We start from the raw sequence: 15245 nt of genomic DNA, 5'->3' as shown, positions 1-15245 counted from the left end.
ATGCTCCCGGGATGAACAGGATGCTCCAAGGATGAGCAGGATGCTCCCAGGATCAGCAGGATGCTCCCAGGACCTGCTCCTCCGGAGCCGGCCAGCTCTACACGGAGCACGGTGTCACCGTAGAGTAATTAGCTCGCGCTTATCTCCGTTAGGTGTGCGATTAGTCTCCCATTAATGCAATTAGCGCCGTGGCGCCCGTGGAAGGCTGTAATTGGCACCGAGGCAGCTGCGGCTCAGCTGCTGAGCACCGAACGGCGCCTCTTTGGGGTTTATCTGAGCCGGTCGTCACCTCCCCAAGGGCTGGTTTTTATGTGCAGCCCTGGCTGGGCACCCGCACCCGCTCCCGGCTCGCTTCAGCCGCGATAAAAAGTGATTTTTCATAGAATCATAGAATCGATTGGGTTGGAAAAGACCTCCGAGATCATCGAGTCCAACCCTTGGTCCAAATCCAGTCCATTTACTAGATCATGGCACTCAGTGCCACGTCCAATCTGTGTTTAAAAATCTCCAGGGATGGTGAATCCACCACCTCTCTGGGCAGCCCATTCCAATGCCTGATTACTCTCTCTGTAAAGAATTTTCTCCTGATATCCAACTTAAATTTCCCCTGGCGGAGCTTAAGCCCGTGCCCCCTTGTCCTATTGCTGAGTGCCTGAGAGAAGAGACCAACCCCCACCTCTGTCCCCCACCTCTCTACCCTCTGTCCTTTCTTCAACCCCCCCGAGCTGGTTCAGGGAGGTGGTGAGGGGTGTTCCTGCTGTTCCCCAGCGCTGCGGGGCAGGGAGAGCTGTGGTTTATCCTTTTAGGGGTCAGACCTTGGCTGGAAGCCTTTTACTCTCCGTCCACCCGATCCGTGCCAGGGGGTTGGGCAGGGGGAGCAATCCCGGGTAGATGATAAATAAAAATATGGGTTTTTATAGGCATATGGCGAAGTTGTAAGATATTCAAGTCCCAGACTGGGACTGGGTCTCAGGGACTTTTTCAGGGGGATAAGGGAATATATAAAAATTCCTAAAAATTAAAAGCTTTCAGGGCCACGTGAGAGTTTGGTACACAGGGGTTTCTTTTCTCTCTTTGGGCTAAGAACAAAGGAAGATCCATCACTTTTGACAGAGGATGGCCAGTGGCCAATTAGAAAGAAGGGAAAGCCCCTTTTTCAGAGAAAAGAAACCTTTTTAGGCGAAAATTATATTAATAATATTAATATCATTTATAATAATATTAAGCTTATCTGAAAAAGGCGGGATTTTTTAAAAATGCATGAAATTTAAACCCAAAGGGGTCTTTTCTCCCCAAAAAACTCGGTGTGAGACCGGACCCAGCGCTCTAAATAAATTCTTTCTTTTTGTTTCATGACTTTTTGCCGACTTTCTAAATTCGAGGGAGAAATTTTTCTCACCTTCCCGACCGGCGGTGTGAAACCCCCCCAGCCCTTTTCTGGAAAACCCAACACCCCCACCTCCCTCCTCCAGCCAGCGCTCGAGGGCTGAGCAGAGGAAACCGCGGCACGAGTTCCCTGCCAGCCCTGGCTCCCGCTTTTTTGGCTTTGGGAGAGCTCCTGCCAATCCTGATTAACACCCTCTCCATCCATTCACCGGTGATAAGCCCCGGGAGCTCTGGGCCGTTGCAGCTCTATAATCGAGACGGTTTGAAAGGAGAGATTTTCTCCTCCCGCAGCCCCGGTTAATTCTCTTTTAATTGCTTCCCATTCTGCCCAGATTTCCCCTGGATTGCCATGGCATTGCTTCCTCCTCTCCAGCGGTGCTTGACTCGCGCCTTGTTTTTGCCAGGCTGGGATTTGGGATGGTTTGGGTCGTGCCAGAGCCTTCCAACCCCTCCGTGCAACGTGCCCTGAAATGCAGCTTTTACAGGAGCAAATCTCTGAGGACTGGGCTGGTTGTTGCTTGCTATTACACAGCGTGTGTGAGCACTGCTCTTGGAAAAAGAGATGGAAAAGCACGGGAATTAGACACAGATGGGGAATTTTAGTGGCAGGAAAACCACACACCTTCTTTACAAAAACCCAACCAACCGAGCAGAATTTAATGTTTAAGCAAAATTGTTTACCCAGAGGCGAAAAGAGATGGATGAAGCCTTTGTAAGCTGAATTAAAGTATGTAGGTTTAGTCCTTTTCCAGGGTGGGTTTGAAGCCATTCCCCCTTGTCCTGTCCCTCCATCCTTCATCCCAAGTCCCTCTCCAGCTCTCCTGGAGCCCTTTTAGGCCCTGCAAGGGGCTTTCAGCTCTCCCTGGAGCCTTCTCTTCTCCAGGTGAACGCCCCCAGCTCTCCCAGCCTGGCTCCAGAGCTGAGGGGCTCCAGCCCTTGGAGCATCTTTGTGGCCTCCTCTGGATTCTTCCCAGCAGCTCCACATCCTTCCAGTGCTGGAGGAGCTGGATGCAGCACTCCCTGTGTGGAAAGCTCCATGGAATGAGGTGTGGAAAGCTCCATGGAATGAGCCACATCTCACTGGGGAAAAAATAGCTACTTTATGTGCTTAGTCAATCTGTGCCTCTAAGCACATCTGAATCATAGTGATGCATTAAAACACAGCTCCCATCAGCCACCCAAATAATTGTCATCAGAAATGTGAGTGTTTCTATTACCATGGCTTTGGGTTAGTGATGGAGCACCAGTCAAACTTCAGTCAAGACTGAACCCTTCCAGCCTGTAATCCAGGGCTTTTCCTGAGTATCTCATTTCCCCTCAAACCATCAGGCACAGTCACTCTGCTTTTTCCTGGCTTCTGCTGAGCTCCCACTTGTGTTTGCTGCTTGTTTCATTTGCAGGTGATTTGCAGGCAGCAGTTTTCCCTCTTTGTGTCCCTGCAGGTCTCTGGCTCCTGCTGGGCCAACAATTGTCCCTCTGCAACTGCTGCAAGTTCTTAACCCGGGGCTTCCCTTTTCATCCCATATTTCACACCCCCACAGGTTTCTCCAGAGCCACCAGTTCCCTGGGATTCTCCAGCCACCCCACTGAAGACCTGCTCCTGCAAGAAGGGCCTCACCCAGCCTCCAAGACCTCACCCAGCACCCCCAGAGCTGTAAGCACAGGACAGGAGACCCCCTTAATTGCAACATCCCCGGATCATCTACTCTTTCAAAGGCTGGTTTCATCCTGAACAGCTGATATTTGGAGATGTTCATAGGCCCTGGCAGCCACAGAAGATCCCTTGGGACTGAGCCAGGAGCTCTGACACCTCGTACTGGGGGCTCAGCCACACTCAGCACACAAACCCTGAAGAGTTTGTGCTGGCTGAGCTGTGCCAGCCCTGTCACCCACCCCGTGGGCTGGGAAGGGCAGGGGAGGACACGTCCTGGGGGATTTGCCTCCGTGGAAAACGGGGAGGCAGCAAATGAAGCAGCCAGAGAAGGAGCAGGAGAGGAGCTGGGCATCTGCCTCTCCAGCACTTGCCCAGCTGGGTGTTGGGCCCCATGGGGGAAGCTGTGACTCTTCTGCTGCACCCAAAATGAGGGTGTCCTGCTGTGAGGGGCTGGCAGGGCAGCTGGAGCAGGAATCTGGCTGGAAATGGATGCTCCTTGGAGCAGAAAGCAGTCGTGTCTGAGGGGTGGTTGGCTGGGTCAGGATGGGGTGCTGGGCACATTCCCAGGGGCAGAAGGAGTCTGTGAGCTGCTGAGGAGGGTCCTGAGCCCCCAGTCACACTGATGGCTCCTGAAACAGGTCTCAGAGCTGGAGGATGTCTGGAGGGTGGTGCTCAGCCAGCAGAGCCCAACATCTCCCTGTCCAACACAGAGCAAATCCCTGCCTCTGCTTCCCCTGCTAGCAGGAGGCTCAGGGGGGATTTGAGCAGCCTCAAAGCACCACTTTCCCATGGAAACTTTGGCCTAACAGGGTTGGGCTGTTTGCAAGGGGCTCTGCTGGGAACATGTGGTTGGGAACTGCAACTACTTCCAAAGAAACATGGAAAACCTGGGCAGCCCTGGGTGCACATCCCCGTGGGAGCATCACTGAGGGCTCCAGCAGGAGGATGGGTTTGGATGCTGGTGGCCACAAATCAGCTTTTGGTTGTGGGATTAACCCACCCCTGCTCCTTGCAGGTGCCAACTCCAGCTCTGGTGTGATTCCCACACCTCTGCTGCCTTCAGGGCTCCTCGAGGAGCCTTTTTCTCCAGGGCTGGATGGAATCACTTGTGTTCTCTGAGCTTTAGTTCTCCTCCAAATTGGAAAAATAGCCCTTTGAAATTTTCATGAGGGTGGCAGGGAGCTGCCCATGAAAGCCACTTAATGTGACTGCAGTGACAAATGTCAGTGAGAGGCTCGTGCTGGGGGGAGGGCAGTGAGGGAGAGGGCACTGGAATTAAAGGATGAAATATTTATTTGGGAGTTTGGCAGCACTGGAAGGGCAACACACCATGGGCCAGAGGCACCTTGGGGCAGACAGAACTGGGAGCCACAAATGGGCTGTAAAATGCCATGAGATTTCCTCTCCCTCCCCACCTCCCACCCCTTCCAGGGTCATTTCCAGCCTGGGAAGGCACAAAGGGGGTTAAACATCCAGGAATGGCCCAAAGCTGTGGACAAACAGGCAGAAGTGTGGTGTGTGAGCCAAGGTGGAGGATGGGGAGTGATGGTCTGGCTTGGCTGTAAATCCCAGCTCTGACTGAGGGCTGGAGCCTCGTCCCTGGAACTGGGAGCTCCTGGCTCTGGCAGGGGGTGTTGGCACAGGGCAGCCTGGCTGGAAGGTGGGATGAAAGCTCAGCTCAGCTCTTCCACAGGGAATCAGGATCATGAGCTTTCCTCTGCCCCCAGTCAGGCTCTGCATGGGAGATTTTCTCCTCAGGACCCCCAAACTGTGACTCTGGGGGGTGACCAGGGCTGGAGACAACTCCCATGGTGGGCTGGATGTGTTAACCAAATAAAGAAGCTCAATAAAAATCCATCTCTGTGTGCTGGAGAGGCCCCTGGGAGTCCCCTCATCCCACTGGGATGTCCCACAGCACCACGAGGTCCCATCCCTGGGGTCCCACTCTGCTTTTCCCAGCCCTGAGAGGGGCCAGAATAACATCAAGGGTTAGCCCACAACGATCTCAAGAGGCTACAACCTCGTCAAGAGCACAGGATTGGCAGGTCATTAATCTCAGAGTTACTTGATAACTTCAAATACAATCATGTAATCAGCAGGAACCTGTAATTATTATTTATGTGCATGGTGCTTACTAAATTACAGCTCTCTCCAAGGCTCTGTGTGATGAACAAATTAATTCTGCATCAGAAGAGCTTGACCAGAAATCTGTTTGTGTCTGAATTTCACTTGTAAACATTGATGTATGAAATGAAATCCAGGTTTAATTGGCCCTCCCTCCCGCTGAGAAGCACATTATGTTTTTATTCTGCGTTAGCTGAGCCAGGGAGGGGGAAAGTTTGGAGGAGTTTCTGCAGCCCTGAGGGTGGTACTTGTGTGGGAGCCCCGTGTGGGATGGTCCTCACTTCCCTGAGGGGAGATGTTGTTGATCTCCACGCCCTGGGCCTGTGGATTTGGGGTGGAAAGGAGACAAAAAACCAAACCCAGGTGCCTCTGGAGCAGTGGGATGCTGAGCCCACTGCAGGGTGAGGATGCTCCTGTGGAAACCTGGGGAGGGTTGTCTTTTCCAAAAGATGAACGTGCCCCAAGAGTCCTTGTGAGAGGAATCCAAGTAGTTTTAATCAAACAAGACCGAGAACACACACACACACACTTTTCTCCAGCTACAGAAAGCAAAATCCCATCAGTCAGAGCAAACCACCCAGAGGAGAAGGGAAAACCAGGGATGTGAACACAGATGCTTCTGTTTGGGTTTCTTTCTTTGGTTTTGAGATTTCCAGCTTCTTTCCCCCCCCAAATGTAGACCTTGGCTTTAGAAAATCCAAATTGAACACGTAGTACATAATTTTTTTGGCACTTTCATTTGTGGGGATGATGAAAAAAAAGCTCCCTGGGGCATTTCCCCTTCTTCAGATCCAGCAGATCTTTATTAACCTGCCAGAGCACCCGGCAGAGAAACCAAGACAGGACAGAAGACACAAGTCTACTCCTTGTAGGAGCATCTGCAGAACTGGGAGGTGCCAGTTTTCCCCACTGCATAACTCTGGGGGGTCTTTTTCTCACCCATATATTGGATTAAGGGCAGTTTCTGGGACTGTTGGTGATGGATGAACTTGCACTAAGCCTAAAACCAGCCCCATGTGTAGGGTGTGGCCCTCACGTGGTCACTGGGTCATACTGGGAGCTGTTGCTTCTCCCAGTGCATCCCTGGGGGCAATGGGATATTTCTGTCTTAGCTGCACTGGGGACATGCAGGTGGGAAACCAAAGCAGGAGGGAAACGTGAGGAATTTGCTTCAGACTCCTGAATTTCTCAAATGTTTAAAGAAAGAACCCAGAGGTTTTTTTTTCCCTATGCTTTCCTTTAAAGAAAAAAAAAAGAAAAAATAAAGGAAAGATTTTCCCTTCTTTCTGGTGGTGTATCCTGAGGAAACCACAGAGCACTGTGGTTTCAAAGCTGCTTAAATCTCCCCAGGGCAGGACACACTTAGGCCTGTTCTTTATTGGGGGGAAACTGAGGCACAGAAGTGTGAAGGGGCTCCCACCACATCCTGTAGGGCCCCCACTGGAAAAATCCCTGGGATGCAGAGAGCAGACTGGTCCCATAACGCCCTCCTGGCATCTGTCCCTCAAACCAGGCATCCCCAGGCCTCATGTGGGGCGAGGAAAATGTGGCTCCAAGGAGGTCAAGGCAAACCCCAAACCCCTCCACTTGCATGGACCTCTCTGCTCAGCTGCTTTCAGTGACCACATGGAACAGGGAGTGGGGAGGGGGGATCAGGGACAATCTGGAGTCTCCAGCGTGGGAAGGGAGGGAGGCAGGGATGGAGGGAGGGATGGAGGGAGGGAAGGAGGGAGGGAAGGAGGTTGCTGCTCCTCCAAGGCACTTAACCCCAGCCTGGGGATGGTTTGGTGCCATCCCCTGTGCGAGAGCAAGGAGCAGCTTTGGCACTGGGCCCACCTGGCACGGGGAGAAGCAGGGTAGGGGGAAGGGGAGCAGAGCCACAGCGTGTCCCTGGGGTAGCTGCCTTTGGGGACCTCAGCCACCCCTCCACCACAGGGCTCCCCCAGCTCTCTGCGCCCCGAGCAGGGACACGGGGTCAGCCCGAGGGGCAGGGGCTGTGCAGGGACCTGGGGATCCCTCTGGGCTGCACCACACCACACAATCACCTCATTCTCATGCCTCCCTTCAGCCCAAACCCCTCTGGGGGGCTGTTCAGAGTCCCTGGCAACATCCCTGTGCTCTGTGTGGTTCCCCCCCCCTCTCCCACCCCCCATCCTTGCGGTCAAGGTGAGCAGTGACCTGGTCACACCAAGCAGCAGGTACAGGACATCTGGGGACCCAGCACGGGGCAGGGGAAGGGCTCCAGTTATCCCAGTGGAAGAGATGATCCCAGGGCTCAACTGAGAGCCCCCTCAGAGCTCAAGTGACCCCAGTGGTACAAAAACACAGCCACATAGAGCAATGTCTGCCATCAGTCCAGGGCTCTCCAACCACCCCCTGCCAACGCAGAGGGCTTTGGCCCCTCCAGAGAGTTTTCCCACACCAGCAGCATCCCAGCATGTGCTCACTGGAAGGGCTGACCCAGCTTCCCAGGGATTAGCCCCATCAGCTGTCCCAGCAGTGTCCTGGTGTCCCGTCAGCTCAAAGCTGTGACAAACTCAAGCCAGGCAGTGATGAGAGGCATCATGCCCGGGCTGGAGCAGGCAGGGAGGCTTCCTCTGGCTCCTTCTTCCATCCCAGCAGGTCACAGCGATGCCAGGGAGATGACCAAGCAGCCTCTCAGCTGTGCTGCCCTGCAGGTCCAGGCAGGAGCTGTGCAGGTCTCCCGGGGGCCGGGCGTCGCGGGCAGGACCTGCCCCTGTGCTGTGCCCCCTCAGGGCAGGGCCATCACCTCCCCCAGCCCCTGCAGGCCGTCTCCTGGGGCTCTCCTGGCTCACACAGCCGTGGATTGCTTGATGCTGTGGAAGCTGACTCGGGTGGGGGAGGTGGGGATGGACATGGCCCGGGCCACGCGGGCGCGGATGGAGTGTTTGTCCTGCCAGCGGTGCCAGCGCTTCCGCACGGCCGAGCGCACCTGGGGGCACGGGGAGAGGGGGCAACTCGGTCATTTGGGAAAGAAACAATCTGGGTTTATTACAAGCAAAGTGAATTTAGTGGGAAACGGAGGGTGGGGGGATTTTCTTAGGAGGCTGTGAGGTGGGAAGGCCCCGTCTGGGCCTGAGGCCAGGGAAACGTCGCGGTCGGGATAGGGAAAAATATAAAAATGGAAAAATATCCCCTGGCCACATGGTTGGACTTTGTGTGCAGATCAAATCAGGAGGGAGGGTGACACCCCCTCCTGGGTTCAAAAAATTACCTTTTAATGTAAAATACCTGTCACCTGTTGAATATTTAACAGAGAGTACAAAAAGAGCGCGTTTTTCAATGGGATGGTGCTTTTTCCAGGCCATGGGACTTGGGATTGCACCCAGCGCTGCAATAAAGAATTTCTTGCTGCAGTTTTCCTTGTCCTGCAGGTATTTTTTTGCCGTTTCATAAATGGAAAGCAAGGATTTTTTCTGACAGTCACCACACAGCCACCCAGAGCCACCAGCCACCCTCAGCCCCAGGGCTTCCCACCAAAAACGCTGCTGAAACCCTGCTCAGCCCTCCCTGGGGGTCCCAGGAACCCCTGTCACCTACCCAGGGCACCCAGCTTTCTTTGGTGCTGGTGAAATGCAGCCCTTGCACCTACCAAGGGAGATGAACCCATTAATTGTATTAATTAACACAGCCTTAAGCTGTGCCAGGGGAGGTTTAGGTTGAACATCAGGAAGGGATTCTTTCCAGAGAGAGTGATCAGGCATTGGAATGGGCTGCCCAGGGGGTGGTGGAGTCACTGTCCCTGGAGGTGTTTAAGGTGAGACTGGATGTGGCATCAGTGCCATGGGCTGAGTCATTGTCCCATGGGGGACAAGGTTGGACTCAATAATCTCAGAGGTCTTTTCCAACCTGGTCAATCCTGTGATTCTGTAACATCAACTATTAAGAGAGATGGTACCTCTGAGCTTAAAGTGGAAACAAGAGGGAGAAATAAATCTGAGCCAAGGGCTCTGTGGGACAGGCAGCAGCTCACACCTGCATCGGGTGCTGTGAGGGGCTGGCAGAGCTACAGGAGCAGTCAGGGAGGTTTAATGGCTGGTCTGGTTCATGCCAGTGGCATTCCCTGGACATTAATGCCACCCTCCAGCAGCTCAAGTGCTTTGTGTGGCAGGTAAATGGTGAAGAAAGGCCTGGGATGGAGCTGGGAAATGGGGGCTGAGACTGAGGTTGGGTGAGTACCAAAGTCCCCAGAGGTGAAGGACCATGGTGTGATGTGTTCCTGGGTCACTAGCCAGCCCTGCTCCAGTCCCTTTTCCTCCTGCATCAAACAGATGTGATTTGGTACCAAAACAAGCTCATCTGGGGCAAACTCTCCTGAGCCAGCAAAGGTGCAGGAGTGTTTGGAGGAGACAGAAGAAAGAGGTGCCCAAATAATCGGCTGCAGGATCAGCCTCTGCTCTCAGCTCCTTTGCTTTCTGCTGCCTGTGTTTTGGGTCAGAGCCCAGGAGGTGCCCTCACCCATGAGCTGGGTACCCACCTGTGTTTATGGGCTCACGCTGGGGATGGAAGACCAGGACGGGCAAAGCTGAGCTGTTTTCCAGTGCAATCCCCAAGGGACTGGGCTGGTTTGAGCACTGAGCACCTGCTGTGGTTCCTCCACCCAGAAAAGGGAGTGGAGAGCAGAGGCCTGACCTTGAGCTGGTGTGAAGTGATTGGGAAGGATTCCCCAGGGATGGGGGGACCCTTGGCTCTGCTGCACCAAATCCCACAGGGGCACCCTGAGAGCATCTGTTCTGGAGGGTGGATTTTCCTCCTCCAAAGGCAGGGGCTGACAGCTGCCATTCCCATCTGGGCACAGTCTGTGGCTGCAGATGTGCCTGGGGCTGGAGGTGGAGCACTGACTCTGCTCACCTTCAGCTGAGGAATTGGGGACCAGCACCCTCCAAACCCTGGGCAGTGGCAGAGCCTCAGGCTGAACTCGTGTCTGCAGACCCCCCCAAGCACCCCCCAGCCCCCAGTGCTCACCTCACTGTTCAGGAAGCAGTAGAAGACAGAGACAAAGAAGCCCTGGAAGGAGACAAACAGCAGAGTCACCTCCAGCAGACAGCCCCAGATTGGGAGCTTTGGAGCAGCCCTGGGGTCTGGGGGTCTCTGTTTTTAGGAGGAGGCAGAAGCTGGGGGAGGCATCAGCCCCATCCCTTGGTGGGGGGGACTGGGATGAAAGGCAGTGCTGAGGACCATACCTGGAAGGACTCCAGGAAGGAGTTGAAGTAGATGAAGACTATCCTGGAGATCTCATCCTCCCCCGGGTTGACGAAGAACAGCATGTAGGTGATTCCCAGCAAGGGCAGCAGCACCAGCGTGGCCTTGACTGCTTTCCTGGGGAGAAAACATGGACCTGAGCTGCTGCAGGGCAGCCCTGGGCACGAGGACTCTGCCCATCCCACTCCCAGCATCAGCAGGGACTGGCCTGACTGGGACTGGCCTGACTGGGACTGTCAAACCAGGGGAGGACAGAGCAAAGCTGAGCTGTTTTCCAGTGCAATCCCTAAGGGACTGGGCTGGTTGGAGCACTGGGACCTGCTGTGCTTCTTCATCCAGAAAAAGGGCAGTGGAGAGCAGGGGCCTGACCTTGAGCTGGTGTGAAATGATTGCTTGGCTGATCCAGGGCTCGATTAAAAAGGAATTAAGGAGGGCATAATAATTCATGCCCTTCAACGTGGGTTTATGAAAACCTTATCTCAGGTAATTAATTTGGTATCTTGACTTGATGAGATTACAAGTGTGGTTCGTGAAAAGCCAAAGTGCTGATGCAGGGAGTGTGGGAAGGCCCAGGGCTTGGCATTCCTTTGGAACAGGGGACAAGAACAGTGCCAAGCCATCGCTTTTTGCTTAAAGATCCTGTTAATGGACAGATTCCAACAGTAGCTGAGCATGGGAAAGTCATCCCTGGTTGATCTGGGCTGGGTCTGTGTTACATCCCAGGCCTGGAGCAGAGCACAGCCCCTGACACAGATGGGCTGATGACATGGAGGAGCTGGAGGAAACTGAGGACAGGAGCATCTTCAGGCTGGAAAACAATGAGAAAACATGTTCTTCTCATGGGAGCAGCCATGGCAGCGTGAAATCCATTCATTTTTTTACCAAAAGCCATCATCTAAGGTGAGCAGGAGCCCCCTCCAGGGCTGTCCCTTGCTGGTTTAAGCAGGACTGCACAGTTTAGAACCTACCAAATTCTCCAAGTTTTCTTGTCCCTTGAAATATTTCTGGGAAATGAATGTGTTCTCCTGCCCAAAGGTGAAAAATCCTCCCTGCCAAAATCAGGCAAATACCAGAAAACTAAAAGTCTCTCGAAATTGCTGGCTGAGGCCAACCAGAACCTTTTTCAAGAACCTTTCTCTTTGCTCAGCCCAAGCTGAACCTCCCATCCCAGCTCAACACTCCGTGAGGAGGAAAGCTGCTGTTTCCTCCTAACTCAACCAAAATTTTTCCATTCTCAGCTGAAAAAGCCCCCCCTCCACCCCAAACCTGCTTCTCTTGACCCAGCACCCACTTAGATCCCCCAATTCCTGCCCACAAAATGCTCCAGAGAGAAGCACTGATGAAGAGCAAGGTGTCTTCTCCTGTTCCAGGTACTTTGGAGAGCTGTTCTGACCACACACCTCCCGAGCTGCCTGCAAAACATCCCCCAGCAGGGAAGGAAGGGTTAAATCCTGCTGCCTTGTGCTGTGGGAGTGCTGCCTTCTTCTTCACAAGGAGGTGTTGGGGTGGCATCGATTCCTCACTCCTTCCTCAGCCTTTGCTCTGCTGTCAAGCAGTGATTTAATTCTCACCTCTGTGCCAGGATTTGCAGCTCTGAGCCTGGAGAGCTCATCAGGTCCCATCAGAACAGGTTTTTTTTTTTTTTTTTTTTGCAAAGAGACTCAAATCCCAAGGGCTCCCTTCCAAGGCAGATCCAGCCATTCACGTTCTCCATCAGCAGGCTCTCACTGATTTAATGGCCCTGTGCCTCCAAAGAGCATTTGAGGTGCTCTTGGGTGTCTCTCCGTGCTCCCATCACCTCAATGCCTGGCTGCTGGGGCTGTTCCCATCTCCCCTGATCCTGGGGGAAGCCAGGTCTTGCTGCAGGGTGGCTCAAGCTCTTTCTTACCTGTACTGGATGGTCTCTGAGGTGGTGGAAGCTCGGAGCTTCGTCATGAGGATTCGGACGATGTTGAACAGAAAGATGAAGTTGATCTGGAAGGAGGAGGGTCACTGCTTAGTGTCTGCTGCCCCAACATTCCCTCCCATTTCCTCAGCTGTGCCAGGGGAAATGGGAATGTTTCCTCCTGAACCTGATCTACTGCCTTCCCTGTCCTGTCCCAGGGCATGTGCATTTATTGTTTTTCAAGCACTTCAGCAATAAGATTTAGGAGTTTGCTCAAGGGATCAGGGCAGGAGGGCACACCAGGAGACTGGTGTGGAGGCAGGACAAGTGTCAGAGGCTGAAGGTGAAAAAGTTGGAGGGAGAGGAGGAATACAAGGCTGGGAGTTGCTGCCACCACAGCCAGGAGCTGTTTGGCTGCTCTCCCTCTGCAGAATCACTGACGAGGGCACGGGAAGGTGGCCCTGGAGCTGAGCACAAATGACATTTATTAGCAGTGACCTGGCTACCTGACAGGCTGGGAAGTGGGAAGCAGGATCAATTGTTCCAGGAGGCTGGTGATCAGTCCTCCCTTGGGTGGTTTCAGCCCTGGGCAAGCAGGGAGGGATGGTTTTGGGACCTTGTGCATGGCAATCCCCCTGCAAGCACAGGTTGGACCCCCAGGTTGTGACCTGCCACCACTGCTCTCCTTTGTCCCTTCCCAAAATGACAAAGTCCCAGCAAACTGTGCTCCCTGTGACCCCTGGGTCAAGCATCACTGCTCAGCCAGGAGCAAAGAGAGGTGGATCTGGGAATGGAGTTGAGGTTCCCAGGCTTTTGCAAGTGCAGAGCACCCCCCTGCACCCAACCAGTGCCAGGGCAGGGATGGAGGGGCTTCCTGATACATGTGGGAGTCTGCTGATGGGACATCCCTGCCACAGTGAGGTCTCCAGGCACATTTGCAGCCCATCCCAAGCTCAGATTTTCTCAGGAGGCAGTTTGGGTGAGGGCAGTGCTGCTGTGGGGCAGCAGAACCAGCCACAGCAGAGTGAAGCTAAAGGAGGGGGCCAGACCCTGGTCAGGAGCAGCTGCATCCCACCTGCAGCTGGAAGGACTCTGTTCAGCACAGGAGGTCACTTTGCTCTTACCAGCAGCACCAGGATCATGGGGCCTTGGTAAATGTAGTCAGTGTAGACTCCTGCTCGCTTCCCAAACCAGCACCTGCAAGGCAAGGACAAGGATAAGCAGTGTTTGGGGACAAGGCTGCCAAGGGGGTGACCTGGAACCCAGGAAAAGGAGGTGCACCAGGGCTTGTGGGGGTGGTAACGGGCTCCATATGGATGTGGGAACTGGTTATTGTAGGATAAGCAGGGACTGACCCCTTCATGAAGGAGGAGATTGTCCCTCTCTGCTCTGGTGTGGCCTCACCTGGAGTCCCAGGGGCAGTTTTGGGCATCACAATATAAGAAAGGTCTAAAGCTCTTAAAGTAGGGACAGGAAGATGGGGAAGGGTCTGGAGGGGCCACACGAGGAGCAGCTGAGGGCACTTGGTGTGTTCAGCTGGAGAGGAGCAGACTGAGGTCAGACCTCACCAGGGGCTGCAGCTCCTCCCAAGGGGCAGCTCCAGCTCTGGGTGAGCAGGGACAGGACCAGGGAAGGGCTGGAGCTGTGCCAGGGCAGGGTCAGGTTGGATCTCAGGGAAAGGTTCTTCCCCCAGAGGGTGGTTGGCACTGCCCAGGCTCCCCAGGGCAGTGGGCACGGCCCCAAGGCTGCCAGAGCTCCAGGAGGGTTTGGACAATGCCCTCAGGGACAGGGTGGGATTGTTGGGGTGTCTGTGCAGAGTCAGGAGTTGGACTGGATGATCCTTGTGGGTCCCTCCCAACTCAGGACATTCTGTGACCTTGCCCAGGTCTGGGTTGGTTCTGCTCCCAGCAAACCCTCTGGGATCCCTGTCCTGGGAACACCTTGCTGGGGTTGTTAAATCAGTGCTGCGTGAGTAGCACAGGGCTGCTGAAACTGGGGAGCAGAAAACCAGCTGTGGAAAACAGGACAGGCTGCCTTTCATCTCAACAGGCTCCTTTTAACTCCCCAGTTCAAGGTATGAACTATCAGGTGCCTGCTAAGACCTTCCTTTGCAGGTGCCTGTGAAAATGGACCGGGTGGGGGTAGCTCAGATCTCTGCTGGTTCAATCCCAGCTCCATTTGGCAAACCCATTGTAGGAGCTGTGGCTTTATCTTGCCTTTTTTCTCCTTAAAAAAGATCTCACTTGACTTTTGAGAAGAAACAAGCAGGGGCAGGGCTGCAGAGAGACCAAAGGTGGGATAAAAGAAAGGATGGAAGAATAACATCCTTTTTTTCCTCCCTGCCAGAGCCCCTGGCACAAGTGATCTCTGGGGATTTGGGACAGAGAAGGGAATGGGGGACAAAAGCAATCAGGCTCACTTCTCATTGTCGTAGTAGAGCTTCCCAATGGCCCAGGCCACGATGATGGGGAAGGGGATACCTGCAAGGGAACACTCAGGTGAGTCACAGGGGGTGTCAGGGTTGACAGCAAGCCTGTCAGCAGCCTGGCATTTATCAACAAAGCAGTGGACATAAACCAGATTACAGTACACCCCTGAAAGGAGGAGAACACAGCATGCAAAGGAGTGTGGGCAACTTTGAGACAGGAAGAAGATGGAAGGCAGAAATGGACTTCCTGTACTTTTTACAAGTCAGGATGACTCGACAAAAACTGTGTTTGTTATTTTGCAACCAATCCTGGTGTGTGTATACATGAAAGTACCAGTGGCAGGTTGACATGTGGATGGCCTGATGTATGTGTACCAATGGCAGAATGACAGGTATGTGACCTGATCTATGTGTACCAATAGTAGGGTGACGTGTGTGACCTGATCTATGTGTACCCATAGCAGGGTGACATGTATGTGACCTGATCTATGTGTACTCATAGCAGGGTGACATGTGTGTGACCTGATCTATGTGTACCAATAGCA

At 53.7% G+C, this 15245-nt stretch overlaps 1 protein-coding gene across 1 annotated transcript in view; it reads right to left on the bottom strand.

The window, feature by feature from the left end:
- Nucleotides 1-5811: 5811 nt before the first annotated feature.
- The window catches only part of LOC113957415 (corticotropin-releasing factor receptor 1), a 30720-nt gene continuing 21286 nt past the window's right edge, over nt 5812-15245 (bottom strand). Inside the window, exons 8-13 of the mRNA XM_027664894.1 lie at nt 14692-14752; nt 13397-13469; nt 12276-12361; nt 10369-10504; nt 10151-10192; nt 5812-8117 (exon numbers count right to left, since the gene is read on the bottom strand). Of these exons, the coding sequence (XP_027520695.1) occupies nt 7977-8117; nt 10151-10192; nt 10369-10504; nt 12276-12361; nt 13397-13469; nt 14692-14752 (539 nt within the window). The 3' untranslated portion in view covers nt 5812-7976. The remainder of the gene's footprint in view (nt 8118-10150; nt 10193-10368; nt 10505-12275; nt 12362-13396; nt 13470-14691; nt 14753-15245) is intronic.

Source organism: Corapipo altera, unplaced genomic scaffold (genome assembly GCF_003945725.1).
Source record: "Corapipo altera isolate COAL_440 unplaced genomic scaffold, ASM394572v1 142, whole genome shotgun sequence".
Lineage (NCBI taxonomy): Eukaryota > Metazoa > Chordata > Aves > Passeriformes > Pipridae > Corapipo > Corapipo altera.
Note: the sequence above shows the minus strand (reverse complement) of the source record. Positions and strands in the feature narration are given on the sequence as shown.